The sequence below is a fragment of the Amblyomma maculatum genome, chromosome 6 (assembly GCF_055883805.1).
Source record: "Amblyomma maculatum isolate TAMU_Amacu chromosome 6, ASM5588380v1, whole genome shotgun sequence".
Classification (NCBI taxonomy): domain Eukaryota; kingdom Metazoa; phylum Arthropoda; class Arachnida; order Ixodida; family Ixodidae; genus Amblyomma; species Amblyomma maculatum.
In genome coordinates, this window is record NC_139349.1 from 39,403,803 (window position 1) to 39,430,589 (window position 26,787).

The window sequence follows — 26,787 nt, forward strand, 5'->3', positions numbered from 1 at the left end:
AGCATTACAGCGGGAATTAGGTCAAAAGTCACCATGTCAAAACAATTTATAAAAATAAAATTTAAAGAGTTGAAACTGACCAATTATGCTGCCGTTAAGTCAGCCTGCTATAAATCAGTAGCCTCGCCAGCAAATGTTCATTTCAATTTTCTTTTTTTTTTTTACTTTACGAGTAAGCCTCATCATATTCAATGTTATTTAAAATTTCTGCCATCATTCTGGCGTGTCACTGCGCAGAACTTGTGCCCTGACGTTTTATAGTTAGTGTTCTCAAGGAAAAAATTTTTTTTTTTTTTTGAGGTCGCGCAATCGACCTCGAACTCACACTTTGAGTTTGAGGTGAGGTTGAGTGAGGTCGGTGGTGGCATCAGAAAAATTGAGCTGAGGTCACCTGGTCAAACCTCAACCTCAAAGCATGAGGTTGAGGTTGAGTGAGGTCAGGAAATTTTTATTGAGGTTGAGGTGAGGTTGCACTTTTTGAGGTCAAATGCCCATCTCTGTATATATATATATATATATATATATATATATATATATATATATATATATATATATATAGAAATAGTTTTTCCTTGGCGAATTTAGCTCCTATTCTGATACGGACCGGTAATTATTTGTTTCTATATATATATATATATATATATATATATATATATATGAAGGAAAGAGGCCAAGGAAAGCGTTGGGGATGGTACTTTTAGGTATTTTATTTTTTTTTTTCTTTAATGTTTGCTTAAATAATCACAGAAATTAGTAATGTAATCTGTTTAGGGGAAAGATAATTAAACACAAAGTAGAAGAAAAAACAACGTGCCGATGGTGGGAACCGAACCCACGACCTCCGAATATCGCGTCCGGTGCTCTTCCAACTGAGCTACATCGGCCGCTGTCCCCCCTGCTACTTGCTTGGGTATTTATGTTGTCTGTATACGAACCTTGAGAGTGTTCACCAGCGCCACCCTCAGCCATAGCGGCGGACGTAGAACGTCCTTTGTTACCGCCAGCGTCACGTAGAACGTGATCAAGAGCGAGGGCGAAAGCTGTGCTAGAACCCTCTTACGCTACCTATGGCTTCAAGACTGCCAGAACCGAGACCCCCGTAAGCTACAAGCAGATCAATTAAGGGGAAATGAGGGTGCTCGTGATAATACATGAAGGAAAGAAGCCAACAGTCGGCGAGGCCAAGGAAAGCGTAGGGGATGTTACTTTATGTTCTTTTTTTAATGTTTACTTGGATAATTAAAGAAATTAGTAATGTAATCTTGTTTAGGGGAAGATAATTAAACACAAAGTAGCAGAAAAAACAACGTGCCGACGGTGGGAACCGAACCCACGACCTCCGAATATCGCGTCCGGTGCTCTTCCAACTGAGCTACATCGGCCGCTGTCCCCCCTGCTACTTGCTTGGGTATTTATGTTGTCTGTATACGAACCTTGAGAGTGTTCACCAGCGCCACCCTCAACCATAGCGGCGGACGTAGAACGTCCTTTGTTACCGCCAGCGTCACGTAGAACATGATCAAGAGCGAGGGCGAAAGCTGTGCTAGAACCCTCTTACGCTACCTATGGCTTCAAGACTGCCAGGACCGAGACCCCCGTAAGCTACAAGCAGATCAATTAAGGGGAAATGAGGGTGCTCGTGATAATACATGAAGGAAAGAAGCCAACAGTCGGCGAGGCCAAGGAAAGCGTAGGGGATGTTACTTTATGTTCTTTTTTTTTAATGTTTACTTGGATAATCAAAGAGATTAGTAATGTAATCTTGTTTAGGGGAAGATAATTAAACACAAAGTAGCAGAAAAAACAACGTGCCGATGGTGGGAACCGAACCCACGACCTCCGAATATCGCGTCCGGTGCTCTTCCAACTGAGCTACATCGGCCGCTGTCCCCCCTGCTACTTGCTTGGGTATTTATGTTGTCTGTATACGAACCTTGAAAGTGTTCACCAGCGCCACCCTCAACCATAGCGGCGGACGTAGAACGTCCTTTGTTACCGCCAGCGTCACGTAGAACGTGATCAAGAGCGAGGGCGAAAGCTGTGCTAGAACCCTCTTACGCTACCTATGGCTTCAAGACTGCCAGAACCGAGACCCCCGTAAGCTACAAGCAGATCAATTAAGGGGAAATGAGGGTGCTCGTGATAATAGATGAAGGAAAGAAGCCAACAGTCGGCGAGGCCAGGGAAAGCGTAGGGGATGTTACTTTATGTTCTTTTTTTTAATGTTTACTTGGATAATCAAAGAAATTAGTAATGTAATCTTGTTTAGGGGAAGATAATTAAACACAAAGTAGTAGAAAAAACAACGTGGTGATGGTGGGAACCGAACCCACGACCTCCGAATATCGCGTCCGGTGCTCTTCCAACTGAGCTACATCGGCCGCTGTCCCCCCTGCTACTTCCTTGGGTATTTATGTTGTCTGTATACGAGCCTTGAGAGTGTTCACCAGCGCGACCCTCAACCATAGCGGCGGACGTAGAACGTCCTTTGTTACCGCCAGCGTCACGTAGAACGTGATCAAGAGCGAGGGCGAAAGCTGTGCTAGAACCCTCTTACGCTACCTATGGCTTCAAGACTGCCAGAACCGAGACCCCCGTAAGCTACAAGCAGATCAGTTAAGGGGAAATGAGGGTGCTCGTGATAATACATGAAGGAAAGAAGCCAACAGTCGGCGAGGCCAGGGAAAGCGTAGGGGATGTTACTTTACGTTCTTTTTTTTAATGTTTACATGGATAATCAAAGAAATTATTAATGTAATCTTGTTTAGGGGAAGATAAATAAACACAAAGTAGCAGAAAAAACAACGTGCCGATGGTGGGAACCGAACCCACGACCTCCGAATATCGCGTCCGGTGCTCTTCCAACTGAGCTACATCGGCCGCTGTCCCCCCTGCTACTTGCTTGGGTATTTATGTTGTCTGTATACGAACCTTGAGAGTGTTCACCAGCGCCACCCTCAACCATAGCGGCGGACGTAGAACGTCCTTTGTTACCGCCAGCGTCACCTAGAACCTGATCAAGAGCGAGGGCGAAAGCTGTGCTAGAACCCTCTTACGCTACCTATGGCTTCAAGACTGCCAGAACCGAGACCCCCGTAAGCTACAAGCAGATCAATTAAGGGGAAATGAGGGGCGCTGGTGAACACTCTCAAGGTTCGTATACAGACAACATAAATACCCAAGCAAGTAGCAGGGGGGACAGCGGCCGATGTAGCTCAGTTAGAAGAGCACCGGACGCGATATTCGGAGGTCGTGGGTTCGGTTCCCACGATCGGCACGTTGTTTTTTCTGCTACTTTGTGTTTAATTATCTTCCCCTAAACAAGAGAACATTACTAATTTCTTTGATTATCCAAGTAAACATTAAAAAAAAAGAACATAAAGTAACATCCCCTACACTTTCCTTGGCGTCGCCGACTGTTGGCTTCTTTCCTTCATGTATTATCACGAGCACCCTCATTTCCCCTAATTGATCTGCTTGTAGCTTACGGGGGTCTCGGTTCTGGCAGTCTTGAAGCCATAGGTAGCTTAAGAGGGCTCTAGCACAGCTTTCGCCCTCGCTCTTGATCACGTTCTACGTGACGCTGGCGGTAACAAAGGACGTTCTACGTCCGCCGCTATGGTTGAGGGTGGCGCTGGTGAACACTCTCAAGGTTCGTATACAAACAACATAAATACCCAAGCAAGTAGCAGAGGGGACAGCGGCCGATGTAGCTCAGTTGGAAGAGCACCGGACGCGATATTCGGTGGTCGTGGGTTCGGTTCCCACCATCGGCACGTTGTTTTTTCTGCTACTTTGTGTTTAATTATCTTCCCCTAAACAAGATTACATTACTAATTTCTTTGATTATCCAAGTAAACATTCCCTACGCTTTCCTTGGCCTCGCCGACTGTTGGCTTCTTTCCTTCATGTATTATCACGAGCACCCTCATTTCCCCTTAATTGATCTGCTTGTAGCTTACGGGGGTCTCGGTTCTGGCAGTCTTGAAGCCATAGGGAGCGTAAGAGGGTTCTAGCACAGCTTTCGCCCTCGCTCTTGATCACGTTCTACGTGACGCTGGCGGTAACAAAGGACGTTCTACGTCCGCCGCTATGGTTGAGGGTGGCGCTGGTGAACACTCTCAAGGTTCGTATACAGACAACATAAATACCCAAGCAAGTAGCAGGGAGGACAGCGGCCGATGTAGCTCAGTTGGAATAGCACCGGACGCGATATTCGGAGGTCGTGGGTTCGGTTCCCACCATCGGCACGTTGTTTTTTCTGCTACTTTGTGTTTAATTATCTTCCCCTAAACAAGATTACATTACTAATTTCTTTGAATATCCAAGTAAACATTAAAAAAAAAGGACATAAAGTAACATCCCCTACGCTTTGCTTGGCCTCGCCGACTCTTGGCTACTTTCCTTCATGTATTATCACGAGCACCCTCATTTCCCCTTAATTGATCTGCTTATATATATATATATATATATATATATATATATATATATATATATATATATATATATATATATATATATATATATATATATATATATATTCCGAGAGCACTGTTCAATCTACACTACAGAAATGCGATAGCCTGAGTATTGCTGGTGCACAGGGTGCATCACGTTTGTTCTCATTATCATTATCAACTAAATGCACCGTCATAATCATCACTATCTGCAGCGGCATTGCCATCGCTACTATCAACCTCACAGTAGAGAAGCAGAAGTATGATAAGCTTTTCACGATCCCGGGCGTGGCGCTGTGGGTTAAAGCGCTCGGCTTAGGATCCGAGGGCCAGAAGTTAGATTCCCGGTGGAGAAATGATTTTTATTTGTTTGATGACGTCATTTGATTGACAGATATATAGTGTGACCAGACGGACGCTGACAGTATGAGCCACTACAGGCTTTCGCCTTAAAAAAAAAAAACTCTTTCTTTGGCTGGTAAACATTTACTGGAGCTGTTAGAAGGAAGCATCCTGTCTAAAATTAATTCATATACTTCTGCGTCAACACACTTTTTCTGGAATTTCGTCACTCGACCGCCTCTTGGCAAACGATTGCGTCATTTATCGCTGCATTTCCAATAATACATGCCGATCAAGAAGTTTTACAAGACGATCTAAAGAGAATCCAGGAATGGTGGCCCCGACTGGCTCATGCAGTTAAACATTTCTAAATATAAATGCCTGCGCATTTCACATGAACGCTCCATTATTCATTTTCGTTATTCCCTCAACTCCGCGGTGCTATCATTGTCAAACTCATACAGGCGGTTTCCAAATAACGAACAAATTAACTTGTGTCGGTCCCGTCACGAAACTTTATGCCAGGACTTGCAGAACACTTCCCTTTCTCCACCCAACAAAAGCTAGCTTATGAAACACACGTCCGCTCTAAAAAAGAATATTCCTTGGCAGTATGAAACTCCCACCAGGCCTACTTGACTCAAACGCTCGAAGCCATCCAGAATTGTGCTGCACGCTTCATAACTTACCAACGTACAGCTCGTCTCAGTGTTAATAATGTGAAATAATCTCTCCGTATCGAATCCTCAGCGTTTCGTCTGAAACCTACACTGTTTTAATTATACAAATTATACTTTAACTTTGCTGCCCTGCGGGAAAACTATTACGTGCTCCTTTCTTCGATCGGCGCCGTGGCCCAGGCGGTGACCACTTCTCGCTCCGCGGCATATTTGAATCAAGAGCGCAGCAAGCTCTCCCATTGGCCCTGCGAAAGTGCTGCCGTCGGATTGGACCATTTGAGCGTCAACGGATTCTCGGTTTACAGAGACTCAAGTGCTTCCGCTCGAGACTGGAGAGAGAGTTCGTCACTAGCGTCCATCGGGAGCAGTTCGCCCCCTGAGAGAACGGACGCGGCGGAATCTCCCCGGCCGTCAGTGCGCGATGAGCGTCGCGTATGGCTATGTTAGCTTTCAGCCCCAGACCCGAACTCGTTGTATAAATGCCTGTAAATAGTGTATAAAGCTTTTTCTTCATCTCACCAGCGCCGACTCGGATCCATCGCTAGAGTTTGCATGGTTCTTCGAACGCCATCAACAAATCTTCCCCATTGTCATAGAAGATGGAACAGTCTTTCCGAAAGCATTTTCTCAGAATCTAATTATTCCAAATTTAGGTAGCTACTAACTGACCATTTGAATCTGCAGTAGCCACTTTTCCACGCGCTCGCCTCCCAGTAATTCGTTTTGCTTTCTGTTTTTCTCCACCTTTTGTTTATTTGCCACTTATGCTCAGTGTAGTTCATTTAGAGCATGTCGTTTATTTTTTTATTTTTATAAAGTTTTTCCGTATTATCGCTTGCATTATTTTGCTCGCCTGATGTTTTCTACTCAATTTTGTATTCTTGTTCAATTTTAATCTAGTGAATAAGGTATATGAGTCACAAAAACATTATACAGATTTTTTCATACCAAACTCATAGAAATGTTTTATAATGCCATATATTTCTCATACGTTACATTATATTTGTATGAGATATGAGTATTGTACGTGTTTAGTATAAGTTTGTTCCAGCAGCTGGCTGGAGAGGCAAGGAACATGTCGCTATACATATCCGTCAACCCGTTACCGCAAGCTTTGTCCAGTATAGAAAAGTGCGAATACACAGATGTATCTCCAACAAAGGATGGTCCCATCTGAGACTTAATTTTTTGTTGACACAGTTACGAGTCACGTGTAGCACGTGATACCGTGTCACTATTCCCCGACAGCTATAAAAAAGTCGGGCGATGATTATATTTGGCAAAAAATCTAATGCGGATTACGAATAACAAAGAAACACGAGCCGGCTGTCGACAGCCAATGCGTTGTTCTTTCTGGGTTTTTATGCAGACGCATGTAGATGGTCATGAACACATCACACACAAGGAAGATGAATTCGTACCTGCGGCCAGACCAAAGTCAGAAAAGTGCAGATTGCACGTAAAATAACCTACCTCAGGAGCCTAAACTATTCCGGAGCATCCCCTGCTTTCCTAAGAGTACATGTGTTGTTTTGGAACGTTAATCCCACAATTTACATACATACATGGTGCTGCAAATGATGCTGACTCCTGCAACCCTAATGTAGAGAGTTCGACCTCCATCTGATTTAATGTTTTAATTCATTGCGCGAAATCTTTTGGACAGCCGATTTTCCACTGACTTATCATGATGTCACGATTTTGTCCGCGAGTTTATCTATCGTGGATATCCCGTTCGTCGGCCAGCTTTCAATGTCGCCCAATTGGTTCTCAAGAATTCGTTTTCAGAAAACATACAGTCATGCAAGATCTTCTTTATCGTACGCACTATCCGCGCACTCCTGTACAATCAAAAGAGTGAGAAGCTGGTGCAGGCACCGGTGCTTATAGGGCAGGCATCGGTGCCTATAGCACTCTAGGGTTCTAATCCCTCAGCGCCGAACACCATCCGAACGTTTTGCGCACAGCACTCGACGTTGCCGGATCGATGTTCCATGGATGTGCTGACACAAGTTTTACCTAGCTGATTTCCACAATCCATCGATTTCTTTTACCTCTCTTTTACTCGCGTATGTGTGCGAGCTGCGAGTGAGGAAAACCGATAACCAAGGCAGGATGACAGGCCGGAAATTGACCCGGGTCTTGTGACGAGAGATTTAATCTTCGTTTTGCTCATTTACTGTCGGATGAAGAGAAAGTGATGATGAGCAAGATGCATAAGGACGTCATCCGACGAATTTAGCAGTGCATTTATAACAAAACGCACAACCGAAGAATAATGAGCAAGAATAAATAGTGGCATAGCTTAATACCAAATGTTCGATTACAATAAATGAAAGGCATAAAATCAGAACTGTGAGAAGGAAATTAAGGAAGTGCCGCTGCCATCACATCTGCTCAGCGGCCCCAGATGATTTGACAGCGGGCTCAGATCGATGGACCGTAACGATGTGGCAAGCGAAGAAATAATCTAAGAAATAACTTTTTCACGCCGGGCACAGAGATAAGGGATAATATATAGCTCGAGCACCAACTTAACTATAATTCTGCCTTTGGCCTTTGCGGCCCTTAATGAGAGCTGCGAGTTTGCTAACAGAGGGTTAATAGTCAATGGATTTTAGTGCAAAGACTACTTCACATGGTCAAACCGCACCAACCGTGCTGTGGCTTGCTTGACCTTGGAGATGCGTTGTTGGGTCACCTATATATAGCATAGCAACAGCCTACCCATACCCAAGCTCTGCAAAGAGAATAACGTGCGTATTATTATCCAGGGCCACCTCAGGGCGACATTTTACCTTTGAATATCAATGCCAGCAACTACATGTCACCTGTAGACGATCATATAATTGACGTCAGTTGTCACATGGTCTAGAGATACATGAATTCGCACTTCTACTCGGCTTAACGAAGACCTCATCACTTTTTTTTTTAAGTTCCAAAGAAACAGTGCAGGGGCATGAGTGGACGTTGAGCAAAGGCCTCCCAAATAATTTCGGCCATATGAGCCTCTTTATCGTGCACCGAAATTCAAGAACACATACGTTTTAATGGGAAGCATTGTTTGGCTATGCCTCAGCCAGATTGCAATATATGTAAGGTCCTTGCCCACTGAGTGCGAAACACGCGTAGATAGTCGGTGTGCCGCTGCCATGCTGATATGACGTGTCATGCTAGACAAGGTGGGTAGTCGTAAGCGACCAGCACCCACAGTAGAGGATCTCCTCGGGAAGGAACATGACGCCAGTAACAGATGTGGGAAGCCTCTCGACAATGGCGCGCTCTCGAAACCGCCACAACAAAAACATGGACTTGATAACATTTTAAAATCAGCTAATTGCGTGGTTGTGTGCATAGTGATTTGAGCCGTATCAAAACGAATGCCTTCGCAGTTCACAGACAGGCAGCGTAGAAGTTTCTGCAACGTATTTTTAAAATATGCTTTGTAAAGCTAATATATACCCTTACACTTTTCAAATAAATAAATAATTGGTTCACAGGAAGGAATCTGTTTGTTCCGCCAGTCTTCCTTTGACTCAGTCTTCCATCACAGCTTCAAGGATTTGGGATAAAAAACTGAAGGTTCCCGTAGCCAAGGCTGGGAGCTTACGAAATTGGCGCGAATATGATCGCGAACAAAACAAGGAGTGCAAGCAAGAAGAACTGAATCCTGGATCATTTCTTGTTTCGTGCGGATATCATTAAGTTAATCTTGTCCTTCTGGATGCTGCAGCGTCTTCAAAAGATTACGAAACTCTTTTCGTCATTCTGTTTACAGCGGAAAGCAAGGGTTTCCTCGGGAATTAAAAGGGAGGATTGGGGGGCGTAGTGAGAAGCGATATTCCTAATTATATAGTCAGTAGTGTAAAATAATCGTTCTGCATTAAGGTGGCGCTTTCAGACAAGCAAGATATTGAACATGTAGGGAAATCGCAGGAGGGAAGGGAATAGCGAACCTATATGCAACATCCAAGATCCAACGGTCAGTACGAGTTTCTCAGTGTTGAAAAAGATTCGTCAGAGGGCGCGCTTTTTGGGGATTATGGAAGCTTAGTTGTAGCGCATTGTATCGAAGCTGTATATTTCTTGCACTGCAACGAAGTTGGTATTGGGAGACGGGAATGCTGCCAGCTGGTGCCGCCAAAAATTGTGGCCTGTGCAGGCTCAGTGGGAGAAGTCGCGTTCTTTGTTTTAATGTAATTGTACAGATAACCGAGCAAGTTTTCACGCTGAATTTCGGTTTTAGTTTATCTCCTGCACAAATGAAACGTTGTGAGGTCTCATGCTTCTCAAGTTTGTTCTAACCCCATTGAAAATTTTAGAATGAACGTTATGGAAACGACGAGAACTGATAAACTCCTTTTGAATGGTAAAAGTGTAATGCTGTAAAACGGAGGATGATCGAGCGCTAGTAGCTTTTCCCTCGCGCTTTCGATAATGACTGTTTTGTGGTTTATACTTTCCGGGTTTCTCATTAGGCTAGTCCACCTGGCGTGTTTGTGTGGTGCATGCACCACTAAGGCTAGTAAAACCCGTACTTGAGTATCTTGTCATATTTCACGAACGAGTTGCAATCAGCGCGCCCATACCTCGGTGATCGCTAGCTTCTTACGATATGTTTATCCACCGCTCAGGGTAGACGCTTGTAGCTAGACGTGACGACCTTTGCTCCACCTGCGAGCCCTGGCCACTTGTTCAGTCACGTTCGGCATCCTTCACCCTAGCTCGATCTGCACGATGTTGCTAATCTATGCGACCAATCTATCAACCGCTCATGACAACTCAGTGAATGGTAGCGAAACTCCAACAGCGCCCGACAGTGAAGCTTGCCAAGGCGACAGCAACAGCCCATCAAGTAACATTGCATATTAAGTAGCATTGTGGCGCCACCACAGCATTGGTTGGGACACGACCGTCCTTCCTCTGCGGAGATGGCGTCAGTTTGTCTAAAGTTCAGTTCAGTTCAGTTCAGTCGTGTCCGACTCTTCGTGACCCTATGGACCATATCACGCCACGCTTTCCGGTCTCTCACTATCTTCCTAACATCACATAATTTCATCTGCAGTGCCTCGAGGATGCCATCTAACCATCGCGTTCGCTGCCTACCCCTTCTCCGGCGACCCTCAACCTTTCCCAACATCAAATCTTTCTCCAGCGACTCCTCTCTTCTCATCAGATGACCAAAGTAGCTGAGCTTTAACTTTAGAATTTGACCCTCCAATGAGCAGTCAGGGTTTATGGTCGACAATACCGGCTGATTTGATCTTCTGGCAGTCCAAGGAACTCTCAAGAGTCTCCGCCAGCACCACAATTCAAACGCGTCAATTCTTCGGCGCTCCTCTCGCATCCATACATCACAACTGGAGAGACCATACCACGAGTTATACGGATCTTGGTTGGCAGACTAATGTCTCTGCTCTTTACTAGGCGGTCAAGGCTGCGAGCTGCATTTGCAGGTTCCGCGAGATCTCACTCTATGCTGCCCTCTGTATTGCTCTCGCGCTCTGTCTACGATTCCCATTTCTGGACCTGACGCTAAACATTGCGATGCCTCTTTTTCTGCTAAACCTCTTGCCGCCAATAGCAGCGATAGTCCTGCCTGCTATTTCATGATTGTGCCTCTCTTCTGTGATTCTATTCGCGATGCAAGTGTCGTCTTCACGCCGCCTCATACTTTTTTGCCCACCATATCCACAGGCCTCATCGCATTGTGGTTCTGGACCCCTCTTGCAAGCCCTTTCGCTTTGCGCCGCGACGCATGCGTCGGCAGCGTGCAGCATTTCGATTCTGTTTTCAACCACGATGCCGCCGCAGAATACCCGCCATTCGACGTTGACACATTCGGCCCGCCTACTCCTGCGCCTGTCCCGCTGTCAACCGACCTATTCCTTTGCGCTATTAACGCCACTCTTTCACCTCGGCGAACACAGCTTCCTGCGCTTATTGAAAAGTTTCACTCCACCTATACGAATGCCGCCAACAAGGTATGGGGCGCACGTCGACTGTCTAGCACCACATTGACACCAGTGTTGCGCCTCTTCGACAGCGTCCATATCGTGCTCCCCCACAGAACGACGAGGTGTTGAAGAACAGGTGGTCCAAATATTTCAAAGCGGAGTTTTGTAGCCCTCTAACAGCCCATGGACTAAGCTCACCGGTTCTACAACCTCGTAAAAACATGGTAGTAGCTTAACTCAGTTAAGTCAGAATATAAAAAGCGAAAGCTGTAGTAGACGTGGATGCGACCTAATTGTGTTGTTCTTGTCGCACCTTCTTTTCCGCCACCTTGCGTCGTCATTTTGCAAGTCTTTATTCTCGCTCTTCAGGAGTTTCCGTCGCTCGTTTAGCTCTCTCAGCTTCATTTTTCCTGCGTGCCACTTCTTCACGGCGAGCAATGTTGGCATGATGTTGATAGATTCGGCTTGTAGGTGAGCCGTAGCGAACACTCGCACTACGCTTTGTTGCCTCATCAATGGCATAGCACTACAGACTCGCCGCAATTCTCAGCGTAGGTATAAGCCTTCGCAAGTGAGCGTCTGCTCCATGGCTTATATAGTACCCCGCTGCGGCGCAGCAGCAGAAGAGGACCACGTATGCGCAGTGAGAGGCATATAGCTAAGTGATGACGTCACGCGTGGAGCTCCGCGGAGACCGGCCATACGTACCGGTACGAATGAAGTTTTCAAGGTGCGTGAGAAAGAAGAAGCAAGTTTGCGATGTAGAAGAAATGAAGCAGCGGAGAAAAATGGGGCGCCGCCCGCTCCGTGCAAAAGAACCGTGTGGCGAGCAGACGCAGCTATAGGCACGCGGATGAAGGCCAAACACCGGCGTAAGCGAAACGCGCCGCAGCTAGCCCAGTGAAGCTTTCGCTCCAAAAGAAGGAAGGCTCCGTTCGATTTTCCGTCGATGACTGTCGCACTAACGATAATGTGAGAAAAGACGTCTACCTTCTCTCTGCTCCTCACTGATGACGCTCTGGACTGCCTCCAAGGAACGGAGCTCTCTTCGCTCGATTTGCGCTCTGGTTATTGACTTCAGATTGTGCCAGGGCCGCATTTGTGACCCCTGACGGCCTCTACGGGTTTACTGGCACGCAATTCGGCTTATGCAATTTTCTTGCTATTTTCGAGCGAATGATGAGCACACTTTTACGTGGCCTCAAGTGGATGGCGTGCCTGTGCTATCAGGACGATATAGTCATCTTTTCGCCCGACTTCGAGTCGCATCTGTGTCGCCTCGGGCCTGTCTTGACCTTTCTGACCAACGCCGACTCTGCAGTTAAACTTAAAAAGTTCACATTTGCTGTCCGTGAGCTCACGATGTTAGGCCACGTTGAGTTAAAAAACGACGTGCGCCCCGACTTCTCCAAGTTTCGTGCGCGACTGTGTTTTCCAAACCTTCCTCCACCAAGAGACTATACGCAGATCCCTGTAGGCTCTGCTCTTATTTTAGGAATTTTACTCGCAACTTTGCATCAACTGGCGCACCATTTGGCTCAACAGCCTGCCATGAATGTCAGTTTTTAAGCTTGCTCACCTGCATGCGACGACGCCTACACCTTGTGCCACTTCGTCGCGGTCACTTTCGTTTTGTGCTATTTCAACTCTGCGCCCCCCCCCCCCCCCCCCCGGATTAAGTACGCGGGTTACAGTGGTACTGATCTTGGTGCAGTGCTTGCACGGAGCAGATGCGGATTCAATGAATGTGTATTCGTGTATGCCAGCCTCACACTTACCAAGGCTGAGCCCATCTACGCCTCCATCGAGTTCTCGTTTACTCTCATTTGCGACGCCTAAATTTCTAGCGCGGCAGCAGTGATGAGAATGGCAGTTTAGAATATAAACACTGGTATGAATATTACTCGTGGTGGCCTACAAAGCTTTAAGTTATTAAAAAGTCTGTCATATCTGAAAAGTTTACTCAGCAGTAGTGAAGAAGCCCCTTCTATAGTTAACACTGATTAACAGGTTTATGCACACCACCACCCCTGACCATGCTATGTCGGAGGGAGCGCTATTCTAAAAGAAAAAAAAATCATTTTTAAAAATTTGTACCCCAGATCATACAAACTGCATTTGTGACGCCCGACGGCCTATACGAGTTTAAGGTGCTTCCGATTAGTCTTTGCTCTGAGCCGGCCACATTCCTACGTATGATGGATACGGTTTTAGCAGGTCTGAAGTGGCAGTCGTGCTTGGTGTACTAAATGATGTTGTTATTTTCTCGCCTAGTACAACAGAGATATTGCAAATGGACAATAGTGTTGTTGCACCTGACGAAACCCGTAGAGCTCGAAGCACAAGAATGGAATAAAGAGAGCGCCATACGAGCTGCGTGTTGTACTTTTCATTATGTCTTTGTGTTTTGAGAACTGCGAGTTTTATCAATTGCTGAAGTAAGGCTAGAATATCCCAAGAGGACATAGAGAAAATGAAAAGTGCCTGACAAACTAACAGCTATTACCACACCTTCGCCGCGTCAAATCACCCGTAAGACATGGTGAACATCTCCTGAAGCAGTTTAAAAGGAATTTCAGATGTTTAGTATGCGTTTAATGCAATATGTGCAGCAGGAAAACATGAGACGTGACAGTAACGCATTTGTATATACGAGAACTACTTCCGCTGCCGTGGGAGTTGGCCATATATCGAGGCCGCAGCTTTTCATTCATATGCGCATGCCGCTTCACTAAAGCCGCATCCACGTAACGAGCTAGCATCCGAACTACTTGGTACAGGCGGGGGCATTCCAGGCATTGTCCCTCTTCCGCGTTAACATATATCTATGATTTACGGCACTCAATTGCGCGCTTTCGCGTCGCTTGGAATCCTGTGCGCATTGACCCGTTGAGTGGCACGCTGCAATCACGATGCATCCGCGGAACGCAGCCATTAGATGGGCCATATGACTCCGAAGAACATTCAGCAGCTACTGCGAGGACCCATGTCGTCCCCACTACCGATGCCGCATATTTTGTTCGGTGTGGGTCTCTGCCTGGATGCGGCCGATAATCTGGGTCGTGATGACAGCGCCATTACAGCGATGTGCATGGAAACTGGGCAGGGTTGAAGCAAGAACGTCTAGCTATGATTTCGAGGGCTGCTAACTATGCACAAAATTGGGCAGTGTTTTGAAGGCAAATATGCTGACAATTGTACGCTTTTTGCAGCTGCAAAATAACCAGATATCACCACATTTCAAAAGCAAACTTGATTGCCCCATCTTGTGTACGCTACTGTGGTATTTCCGCTGATGTTCTACGACAGACTATCTGAGCCTTGATAACACTCGCTATAGCATGCTAGAATTTTAAGTCTGAGAACACGAATGAGAGATTATATTAAGACTGCTAAAACGCCGAACAGTTCGTTCTTATTTCTTGACATTTTCACATTTGGTCAACTGGTATCTTGGGAGCACTAAAGGAGGAGGCGCAATCATTATCTTAGCTGAGAAGCCCTGCGTGAAAGGGAAAATAAAGTCTGTGAAAATATTTCCCTGCTCCAAAATAGCTCATAGAAGCAGAAGTTATTTTCACGGGTGGGAACTATCTGACATTTGAGGCGAAGCTTTCAATGGAGCATTCGTCTAGGCGATGAGCATGAGCGAGCGTCTCTACCTCGATTTCGTCTTCAAACCGTAATTAAAATGTCAGACAATTAGTTTTACTATATAATTAAAGAGAACGAAATGATACTCCAGACCAGACCACGCGATTGTCAACAGAGCTCAGTTTTACTGGGAATAGGATACTACGTCTTTTAAAAAAATCATGTTTGCCTAATTTGGACATCGGTATACTGCGAAATATTGCTGTTAAGCCTCGTGGGGAATTCACTATCGTCCATCACAATGAGCAGCTCTTCGTTAGAAAACGTCTTGAACATATATGAAACAACAAATTTATTTCGTCGATCAAAGCAAGCAGGTAGCACGGATATATCAGGAAGTGCTATAACCACGGATACATTTCAAAGTATCCATGCAGTTCATCATCAGTTAAAACACGCTTCGCTAAAATTGAGGGATACTGGAACCAACTCTACGCAATGTTTTTCTTTCAGAGCAAAAATCAGTCACGTTGGTCCTTTTGTATATAGGCTGACGTTTTTCAGTCAGCAAAATGCGCATTTATGTGCGATAAATTATGTGCACGAATGAAAACTTCTGGTTATATAGACGATAGTTTACTTTCTAATTTGGCGAGTGGTGCCGCGCCCGTATTTATGTTTCTACAAGAAAGATGAGATGAAGGAATAGTTGCCAAGATAAGGATGCGGTATGCTATAAAGTCGCAGGCCAGCTTCAATTTGCCCTCAGCCGTCGCTTTAAACTTAGGTAGGAACCATCATAAAGTGGCGCCAGGCATTAAGTAGTACGCAGATTCAGGAACGCAGGCTATGGTGATCACGATGCCTCTCTTATCTATATAAGCTGGCGAGATAAGCCATATGATCTGGCTGTTCACGACAGCACTGGCTAATGGGCAACAAGAAAATGTTTTTTTTTTTTTTCATTCATTCATTGAACCATACATTCGTGTCGTCGTGGTAATGAGTGTACAATAATCGGCATGTTGAAGACCGCCGGGCTGCATTCTGTACCAAATTAACGAAATGTAAGAGAGCTAAGCATTAACCCTAACTGGAACACACCATGTAGTGTTCAGACATGACAAAATTGGCGTCTAGCGTGGGCAGCGACTGCGTTATCGTCATCGTCATTGGCCCCGTTTCCAAGAGCAAGTGAGTGTGAATTCGCCGCTTTCCGTGCTTGCAGCCGCGGCCCTGGGGCATGGTGGGCTTGACTGCTTTCAAACAAATTCTGCTGTGCTGCAGCTGTCTGCCACTGCAGCCATGTGTGTGAAAAAGCAATAAAGAGTTGGGGTGTTTCCTAAAATTTCGAATAGCGAATCGAATAACCTCCAATTCGATTGTACGAACAAATCAAATGGTGCATGTTCAAAATCATTCGAAGCGGATCGAATGAAATTAATTTCCAAATTAGTAGGCGCGGGGTTTGGTTTGGTGGCGTTCGCAATGCTCATACATAGCCTCAAAGTCTAAACGGCGCAGCAGGGTGTCAGACAGCCCTGCCTTGATGCCCGAACTTGGAGGCCCTGACTCATACTTAAGCTCTTACCTACGTCTTATCCTGTGCCATGGTTCCATGTTGCCCTGGTCTGTGCGTGAATACTAAGAGGTAACTTTAACCGTATACGTGTACCTTGATGTTCATATAGCTTTACTCTCATGCTTTTTAACCCTGTGCCAGGGCACTGCCGCTGGCGCTTTCAAGTTTCGCCCGATTTCTTGATTCTTAAGAATAATATTCTCACAAGTAGCAAATATCGGTGCAAATATTCCATTCGTATTCGATTAAATTTTATCACTGTTTGATTCGTAATCGGTTGTTTTTAGCCACAATATTCGTATTCGATTCGGTCGTGAATCTACACTGTTCGTGTTCGACCGGGTATATAACAGTAATATTCGCGTGCCCCTAATAAACACGCAAGGGGACTCAAGAAGTGCTATCAGTTATATTGACAATGATCGTTCCTGATCTCTCCTAATTAAGTAGCATCTCTATTACGCCTCCATATCACACGCGCGTACTTAAGTGTAATTCGTGCTGCGAATGACTTGCAAGGCATTCCTTAGCTGCTCTTCATCGCTCGTATGAGCTGCGCTGAACTGCATACGCCAGTATAAAATAACTTTCTCATCCACCGTCTTCCGTTTCCTTTCTTTCCACCCCAGAAACTGGCAGACCTACAGCCCTGCTTGTGTCCGTTCATTTGAAATTAAACTTTGGATGCTGAGCAGCGGCCAATGCCATCAGACTAGCAGCTGCGATATGTGGAACACTGCATTTCTCGAGTTGAAAGAGCTCACTCCCCATTCTAATAAAAGAACAAAAATGTTTGCTTCTATACGTCAAGACGCCCAGGCAACAGTCAGGAGTATGATAATGGCATCCTTGAAAGGCGGAAATGAACATAGTGGCCGCATATTCGTTTCAGTTGTAACTTTACTGTCGCCGACGCTATCACCAGCTTAAAAGGTCAAGTGTGACGAGATATACGTTCTTCCTCTATAGAAAATAACAGCTTTGCTACAGCCATTGTTACCTGAAAGAGCTAGCGCTACTATTTTTGGGGCCAAATTGTAAAGGAACATCAGCCACATTTAGTATTTCCACGAACTAATCGCTTTTCACGTGGACTAAAGTGCGCACTCAGTCCCGTTTCAGCCATTTTGGCCTTAGAGTGAGCATGTCACTAGGGGTATGGGAAACAATGCCAATATTCCGAGTATGTTGTTATTCTATCGCTTTTTCCACAGCAAAATATGTTTGCAGTAGCCGACAAGTGTGACTAAGCCGGTGTAAATTCGACGCACTGTTTCCAAACACCAGGTGTGCAAGAGCGCTCGATGCTGCGGCCTTTCTTCCTGTTGTCAACATTGCAGATGAAAGCAGATATGCGCCGTTTGTACAGACCGCTAGACAAGGATGCGTGCGACCTTGCACAGCCAGAGCGTTGCGACAACAAGCGTCGCGCCTGGCAAGGTTGCAGAAGCGGCTCTACCGCATTACCGGTTCCAATTTGTTTTACTTCAGAAAGAAACCTTGACACAAATTATCGACTGTAAGCTTAATGAACAGTCTTGCGATATGGTTATGGCCTAACAATCAGGCCTGCTGTAATTTAGAAACCTTTATAAAGAAATAACCCGTTAAAGAACGCAAGGGGTGTTAAAAACTTTGCACTAAATTATATACTGTAAACAATCTCCCACGATATGCAACTACTCCCTCTTTATTCCTCCTTCGGAATTTTATGTTTTGACATCGTTTATAATGGAGGTAAAGTTTCGCTTAACCTCATACAGCTCAAGCCAATGGTGCCTATATAACACTCTATATACGTTGAAGCGAAGAAATGAAGTTCAGTCATGTAGAACTCAAGATACATACCGCCAGTCGCATAATACGAGCAGACTTTTCTGTGTCTATAGGACACGCGGCAACATGAGGCATACGGAATTACCTAGCAAAAGCAAGTACATCGACCCTCTTCGATAGCCCGACTACACCCAATTGCAGCGCAAATGTCTCTCGGACTCTCTCCCATATTCCTGCAGTTAACCCGGTCCTGTGCTATAGCCGCACCCGCTTGATCCCGGCAAACTCCCTAATCTCATTCGCCCACCTAAATTTCTGCCGCCCCCATCGACGTAATTAAAATAAATTATGGTGACTACACTGACCTGCTGGCCAGTATACTAAGTGACCGCTTCTTGCTTTGCGGTAAGCACTGAACGAAGCAACGTTATTGCGCATAAAACGTTCCAACGTTACCGTGCCTACGCGCGTTATTTTGCATATTTTTACAAGGGCAATTAAAGATACTGACATGTACAGGTAGCCGCAGGTGTTTTCCACACACGCAAATTACAAGAAAACTTAGGTTCTTTGTTGTCTAAGGAGGCAGACGAGAACAACTGAATGGAGAGCTTCACACTTGCCTGCGCAACATGCACATTGTATCGCCCAATACATGGCACCGATTCAAGTAGGTGAAGCAATGTGGCTTTTCGTCGTTCTGGTGTTGCAAAATCTTTGTAGGCTCTTGTACGTATGGTGACGACTGGACCTTCAGATACGTGCAACGGAATTGTTTTAACTTAATTTTCTAGCTCAAAATTCACGATTGCGCAGAAAACATGGCAAAATTGGATAAACGAATAGATATACTATTGGCTTTGAAATGAGTGTAGTTATAGTTAGTGGCTTCGATAGGCCGCAATAAATGAATATGAAGCAATAACACATGGAGGGGATAGTTGGGGTGAGGAAGAAGACGTCGTAATGGCGGCGTTAGCCACCGTGAAGTCACGGCGATGGGACGTATATCAGCACGTAAATGAGGTGCACCAGGTGAAGCAGACCGGTGAACATCCCCGTGGCCTGAAAAGAGTTTGAAGGCATCGACGCTGTCAAGTTCATCGGGGTGACCCTGTTAAGTGCTGCGTCTTTGTCGCTGAATGGTTTGTCGCCGTTAGAGCACTACAAGCTGTAGACGTGGACCCGAGATCTTTAGTAGGCACCACTTTACTGTCTGAATGAATGAGCTAACTAGAAAACTGTATTTAGTCAAGCGTGTTTGCCTGGTCATATTTGCTTGAAAAAAGAAACTTCCTATGTAAAGAAGGCTGAATGAAAGAGAAAGTGCAGTAATAAAATATGATTATTGCTGCGCTCTAATAAGTGATTGCTCTAATGAATAAAATTCATTGTAAAATAATGCTGGTTTTCTTGCTCCTCAGTCGCATAGAACCTAGGGCTAGTCAGTGGGTCATCATTAAACGCGGCGAAATACAAGGTGGGACATGAAGAACTTGGAGACTGAACGACGCACATCTTGTCGTGGTTCGCGCTTCACGTTTTCTTACGTCTTCATTACAAATAAAAATTTAAGCTGTCGTCGAAGCTGATCCACTTGCTGGCTGCCAGTATACTTCCTCACACGATCGAAAACGAAAATTGACAGTGCCTAAACGCCACAAAGTGCCCTCTTACCGTAATTTAAAGGCATGTTACTGCAAATTACCTTAAGTTATCCGTGTTTAGTATAAGCGTCGCACGTGGCTAAAGGTAAATATTCATCGCTTTCTTTATTTAACTACGCTGTTGACCCTGACTTTGCAAGTAACGACTGGGCGGACGAATACTTAAATGTAAATTAAATACAACTTTCAAATGCTGTTGCGCTGATGCAATAAAAAGCAAGAATAAGCGCACATAATATTACAATACGGTGCATATGGAAAAGCGCGTTAGCTCTGATTAAAATATTGGTCCACACTAATGCGAATTGTCGTCAAACTGGAACTAAATGCAACATGAGCAGACAGTTGTTTCCGCAGCTTTTATCTCATCAGGAAAGAATGAACAACAAAGCGTGCCAGTGTTCGCAAAGAATGAACGCATTGCTTCCTCATAACTGGACGCTAAATTTAGCCAGCTTAGCCTATGTACGGAGCTTTGTCGCCATCGTAAAGTAAATCAGCCTCCAGAAGCACATAAAGGCTGCTACTCTCAGCAACCTGTTGGTGGTATCACAGCATAAAACCTAGCTTCTTCGGCTGCAAACTCAATTGACCTTTTCCGGTGGCACACATGTTGGTATAACCACTACACCCCGCCGAGCTGCGGCCTCAGATCACCAACCTAGAACAGCAATCCAGAACTCCATTGCAAGGTCTCCCTCTATATATCTCTTAGCAATGGAGCATGTGATTTCAAGCTAATGAAAATAAACAGATACAACAATCATAGCTGTAACAAATCTTCTGTAGCGGACGGCCACACGCTTTCATGGAGCTCGCAAAAATGCATGAAGATATGCATATAGATACATCACCATAGAATAACGCCATACAAAACGAAAAGGAAGAATGGCACATTTCCGAGGTTTTCGTAATCGCACGTGCGTGAAACATATATTACCCGTGCCAATAGCCGCGGGGAACGAAACAGCACCTCCGGCGCACACTCACCATTCCGCAGAAGGAGTCGGGCATCCCAGGAAGGTCGTATGTCATCACGGCCACAGATCCCAGGAAGTACATGCTCATCGCGCTCGCCTGGAACACCTTGTACTGCGGAAGAAAGGGTTGCGCGTGAAAAAAAGGACAATGGTAATAAAAAGAACGTGGTCTTATCAAAACGGAGAGCACTGTATACGTAGTCTACCTATCACAGCCCCGACCCACCGGCCACACAGAGTCCTTGCTTCACTTTTTCATGCAATTTTCAACACACTCTTTCTCTATGTCCATTGACCACGATTACAAAATATTTTACTACCTGGACTTAGTATTACAACTTTATTTTAGTGAATAAATCTCTCACTCTCTGTCTATATCCTCCCTCTCGGCACACGCAATACCTTTCTGAGGGTTGAAGGGAACCGATCGGAAAACACGGTTATGTGTGGGACTTCCCGTCTAGAGAGACAGGAAGAAAGGAGTTGATAAGTTTTCGTCACGAAAGGAAAGGACAGCAATTTGAGTGGACACCCGGTCGCGCCTTCGAGAGAAAGGATGTAGAACGGACTGAAAGAAAGCAAAGAAAAAGGGGATTTACGGTCGTATTGTGATTTAGCGTCCAAAAGCGTTGCACGCGATGAGGGATGCCTTAGCAAAGGGCTCTGACGCTCGCAGTTTTGACAATCTGAGGTTCCTGAACGTGCAGTGGCATCGCACAGAACACGTGTACGACCTTCGTGCTGAGCTTAGGGTTAATTTCGTTGAAAGAGGGAAGAGGCGTACTCACGTAGATGGTGATGGGCAGCACCTCGGCGACGTGCTGCGAGCCGAGTCCCGTGAGCAGGAAGTGGAGCCCGTTGAGCGAGTAGCCGAAGCAGCAGGCGTACAAGAAGTGCTGCGACTTGGAGCCCACGCCGAAGATCATGTACGTGAAGAAGTTGCCAAAGCCAGCCAGCTGCACGCAAGATGGGGAACGAAAGGAACGAGGCAGCAAGGATGCACTAACCGACAGCCGTTGCTCGGGGCACGAAAATGTCGCGAAAATTTGAAACCACAAATAAAAACACTGAATGAGCCCAATACACAGTGCGTTGTCCTTCCTGTGCTTACAGAATGTTAAATGTAGGATGATACGAATAATATCGACATGAGTGTTCTCCTACCAGGGCAATTAAGAGGAAGAGAGTAGAATGGGTGTCAAAGAAAACGCGAGTTAATAATATCCAGCTGATATCGAGAACAAATAATCGGCAATAGCAGGATATTTAATTTTATTTCATTTTGAATTCCGAAAAGAGTCAAACGTCGGCCTTTTACTGAAACGGCCTGACTTACATGCGAATTCACACGAAACTCAAGTGGGTACCTGAGATAAGTGTGCAAGAATATGCTGATCGTTCGGAGAGAGGCAGGATTGACTGAATGCAGCTGAAGTGGGAGCAGCTTTAGTTTTGCAGCGATCAAAAATGAGGACGTTGATGATGAGGATGGTGATGATGATTGCGATCGTGATTACGCCAGGAAGTGCTCGCGCGATTGGAAGGGGTCGAAGCTCATTTCACACAAAGAGTCCTCACAAGCGCTGTTAGTTTTATTTGTGCAGCTTTCGACAAAAGGTAAGAGGCATACGGATATGATTCTGGACCGTGCTTTGTGGCTTATGAATCTACTATGTTCCAAGCTGCTTCATTCTGAAGGGAACTCTCGTCCTTATTCCTCCGAAAGGTAGAACTTCCAAGAATGCAGCAAGCGCATTCCTCTTCCTTGGCCTCTATACTTTTGACAAAGGCTAGCTCCCTTCACTTATACGATGGCGGCTATCCTTGGGCAGCGGCGAAATTTTCAGCCAGTTGGAGATTGATCTGTGTCCCTAGGTCGGGTCTGAGCAGCACAGCCCCCCAGTGATCAGAGTCGCGTATGAAGTGATTCACGGGTAGGGACCATGGACAGTTCCAGATAAAAAAAAAAAAAATTAGATCGGCTTTGGTATCACAAGTTTTACATTTGTCTGAACACAGTCATTCCGAATATACTGTACATAATGGGTAATCTAAATAAGTGTTAGTTTGGAGCTTACGCCGTGCTTTGGCCTGGCGCTTGGGGAGTGTTTTGTTGTACAGGTTTTTATTGAGCGTATAGTCATATAACATGGAAAGAACAAAATCGGCCCAGCGATATTTACAGTTTAATGTTTTATTGGCCAGAGCCATGGCTGCAGCTATCAAGCCATTTTATACTGTAATGCATCTCTCAGCCCTTCAAGGCAACATCGAGAAAACCGAAAGTGCTCCTCTGACCATGGCATGACATTTTTAAGGTCCATATGACTTGTGTCCCCTTTCCTCCTCTTTCGTTACTTTTTTGCCCTTATCATTAGAATGCCCAGCATTTACAGTGTCCTTTTTAATCCTGAGAGTTGGGTCATCCTTTCAGCTTCAATAAGGGCTGTGTGCTTTCTAGGCGCTCTCTCAGGGTGTGCCGTTGCTGCTCTTTTTGTTCACCGATACAAATGTTTAGGAACTCAGTCTTTATGCACCTTTAGAATTTTGCGTCCATGTAGCGCGTCTCTTACATGGCAATTCACAAGCGAATACAGCAACACGAACATGAAGCAACAGATAACGTTGCCCACGTCGTGCATCCTTTAATGTGTGCAGATAAAGTATATAATTAACTCTGTAACTGCACTGCACTGTGCTCGTGACTTCAACACAGTGGCTCCCTCTTTTGATCGTTTTAATCGACTGTTCGCTGAACTATCCGTTCGTGCTCTCTTCCTCCGAATAAAATAAGGCCGTTTGCAAAACTCAGGCAACATCCGGTGGAAGATGGCCATAGGTGTACGTTTTCTTCACTTAATAAGGACAAACTATGCTATTTGGGTAATTCTACACCTCAGATCTTGCATACTTCGCGGGCCATTTCATTTTCGTCGCTAACCTGAAATCGCGTATATAGCGTACAAGCATTGAGAAAACAGGAAGCCGAGGGGCTTCCCCAGTATTTCACGACAATCAGCTACACGCAGCGCCACGAATATGCTAATTCAGTGTTTATCAGGTTGAAACGCAGCGGTGGGATGTTTGCACAAACCTAGCTACGTCGGCGGAGTCTTCTGGGAGGCAGACGCACAGCACGATGCGGTGCGCCGTTTCATAGCAGCTTCTCCGTAAGCCACTGTTGTCAGCACACGTCGGAGTGTTTGCCTTGGTGGCCGAAATGCAAAGTTGCGCTTTCGGAAGGCAAGCGCAGATTGCAACGCGAATCTGCGCTACCGACGCCGTGCGCTCTGGTGCGACAAGGTTTGCTGCTTCCTCTTACGCCCGCGTCCTTCGGTAAATTTTTTTTTTCTATTTTTACTGCCACACATCTGTTCCCATCCGTATATTTTCAAGAGCATTAATGAATGTTTGAACGGGCTTTCAACTAGCAAAAAAAAAAAAAAAAAAAAAATAGAGGAGGGATATTTGAAAGGTGCCGCTAGATGACATTGGTGAGCATTGCACGAGTTTGACATATATTTTAATTATTTTTCCTGGTTGAAACACACTCGAGCACAGTTTCAGCGATGCGCAGGCAGAGTCCTTGCGCGCTGAGGTTTAGACTTTAGAAGGTCGCGACAAATGGTACGGTATATGTTCGGAGTTTCTGATTTTCGCATGTATATTTTTTTTCTGTGGTCATGTGAACTGATACACTGCAACAAAATGTAAGCGTAATGTAAATACTGTATTTTTTGACGGCCAACAAAAACAAAAAAATAAAAACAAAAACGAAGGCGCCCTTTTGAGCACCTGGAAAGTGTCACGATCGGAAAGCGATTCGAAGGGCAGTGCAGTGCGCACGAACTGAAAAAATTTAATTCGTTCAAGGCATTCCTCATAGAACATATTTAAGGCTATTCAATTTTAACCGGCCTTGGGCGTGGTCAACGGGTGACTCTGACATCCTGCGCTTTCGTTCTTGTTGTCAACGAGCACACGAGACCCGAGTGGCAAGGTGAATTCCAACTACGCAAGAAACCATTTCGTGTACAGAACTACGACGGGAACATCGCAGCTAATTTAGAAAATGGGCTGAATATTACTCGCGCATGTCTAATCTCTCCAGCTCATCCATCACTCTTTCACGCCGCTAATCAATAAATTTATGTCTATTCCAAATCTTAGCGCCAATCTCTTTCCACTGCTTACACGGTGAATAGCACTACATGATGGCAGCCCATTGCTTGTGGAAGGCGTGATGAGGCCGCAAAGTTGAAAAATGGCGGAACTGACTTTTACAGCTTTGCAGATGTCGAAGGCCATCCGCACGTGTGATATCACGCTACCAGGCTCGTCCTGCGCAAGCTTAAGTTTTGGGCGTGTATTTCCCCTAGAAACCGCCTCCATGCCTTCCCCAAGTTCTCATATCGAACGTCCCATGGTTGCGGATGTACGTTCGTCAGGGCAATACGGACGCCGGTTGTCATTAGTTGCATCTCGGTGTTTCTCGCCTTGCCCGCAGTTTATTGATAGAACACGTTTCTGGATGTCCTAAAAACGAATATAGGTTCGTTCGTCGTCCACTGCTGCGCGTTGTCGTGTTCAGCGCTCGCACTCTAATGTACCGCCGACGGTAGACGGCAGGCAGACAGGGTCCGTGGCCTGACCAAGAACGCGACGGCGCCGATAAAACGGGGGAAGAATAGGCGTTTCCTTAACGTACCACCTGCAAGGCGTTGAGGAAGCCGTTGACTGAGAGAACGTAGTGGGTGTTGAGGTGCAGCTGGCCGAAAGTCTCGTCCACGGCCGACTGGTGGCCCACCAGCAACTCGTCGGTGAGGCTGCACGGTGTGTGCTCATGTTTGCATTTCAAAAGAGCGGCAGTCATCCTCAGTGCACAGTAATCATAGCTGTAGCAGGTATTTAAAGGAGACCAACACTTTTTGTTTTCAAAACAGGCTTTTTTTTTTAGATACGAAGACAAATTTTTTGGTACAGATCTACCACTGCCGGTGGATATAAGAGGAAAACTGAATGATGGTTACTGTTAAGCTGGTTCCCTAATTTTCGGTGTTTTTTTCTTTTTTAATTTTCAGAACGCGATTACGCTTAGCGCTATGGTTCAACAAGTTATGGCTATATCGCGCCAAAATGCGAGCGCTTTCAGTACAGCAGCGCTAGTACAACAGCAGTACAACAGTAGTAGTACAGCAGTACAACAATCTAGAGCGCTGTGTGGCGCACTTGTAAGCAACGTAAGCGGTAGTCTGAACAGCGTGCTATTCTTCCAGAAGAACGTCTGACTGACTTGCTCCTGACTTGAACTACCTCATTCGAAGTCACACCTCAATGTGCCCGGTTCACGAACTGGGCAGTACAGTGGAGAGACCTAATGACCAATCGTTCCAGGTTTGGCATTCGGTGTGGTCACCAACAACTCTATTGGACGAAATAAAAAAAAAAGTGTCATTTCCTTTTTTTGCTGAGACCTTCTGAATGAAATGGTGATTTTTATTCTTTTTGCATATGACTGTCTAGCCACTCCTGGTGTAGTACATGCACGACGGGAAGGTACGTTGCGAAAAAAAAAAGACAATCACAAAAGAAGACAGGACGGGATGAATGCTCGACCCGTATGCACGACGGGAAGGTACGTTGCGAAAAACAGACAATCACAAAAAAAAAAAAAAACAGCTAGGACGGTATGAATGCTCGACCCGTCCTGTCTTGCATTGATATTGTATTTTTTTCGCAACATACCTTCTCA

The 26,787-nt window shown here is 45.4% G+C and overlaps 1 protein-coding gene across 1 annotated transcript; it reads right to left on the bottom strand.

Moving 5' to 3' along the window:
* Positions 1 to 19,321: 19,321 nt before the first annotated feature.
* On the bottom strand, positions 19,322 to 25,860 carry LOC146185589 (uncharacterized). The gene is made up of 4 exons (XM_084605561.1): positions 25,744 to 25,860; positions 21,824 to 21,991; positions 21,046 to 21,147; positions 19,322 to 19,453 (listed from the first exon to the last, which is right to left on the bottom strand). Exons 2-4 carry the CDS (start codon positions 21,959 to 21,961, stop codon positions 19,379 to 19,381), a joined length of 315 nt encoding a protein of 104 aa, XP_084461687.1. The 5' UTR covers positions 21,962 to 21,991; positions 25,744 to 25,860; the 3' UTR covers positions 19,322 to 19,378.
* Positions 25,861 to 26,787: the final 927 nt, after the last annotated feature.

Coding starts and splice junctions, on each gene's coding strand:
- LOC146185589 (XM_084605561.1), bottom strand. CDS start 21,961: ATGATCTTCGGCGTGGGCTCCAAGTCGCAGCACTTCTTGTACGCCTGC. Junction 21,148..21,823: donor TGCTGCCCATCACCATCTAC/GTGAGTACGCCT, acceptor TTTCTTCCGCAG/TACAAGGTGTTCCAGGCGAG. Junction 19,454..21,045: donor CCGACTCCTTCTGCGGAATG/GTGAGTGTGCGC, acceptor AACTCTTTTCAG/GCCACGGGGATGTTCACCGG.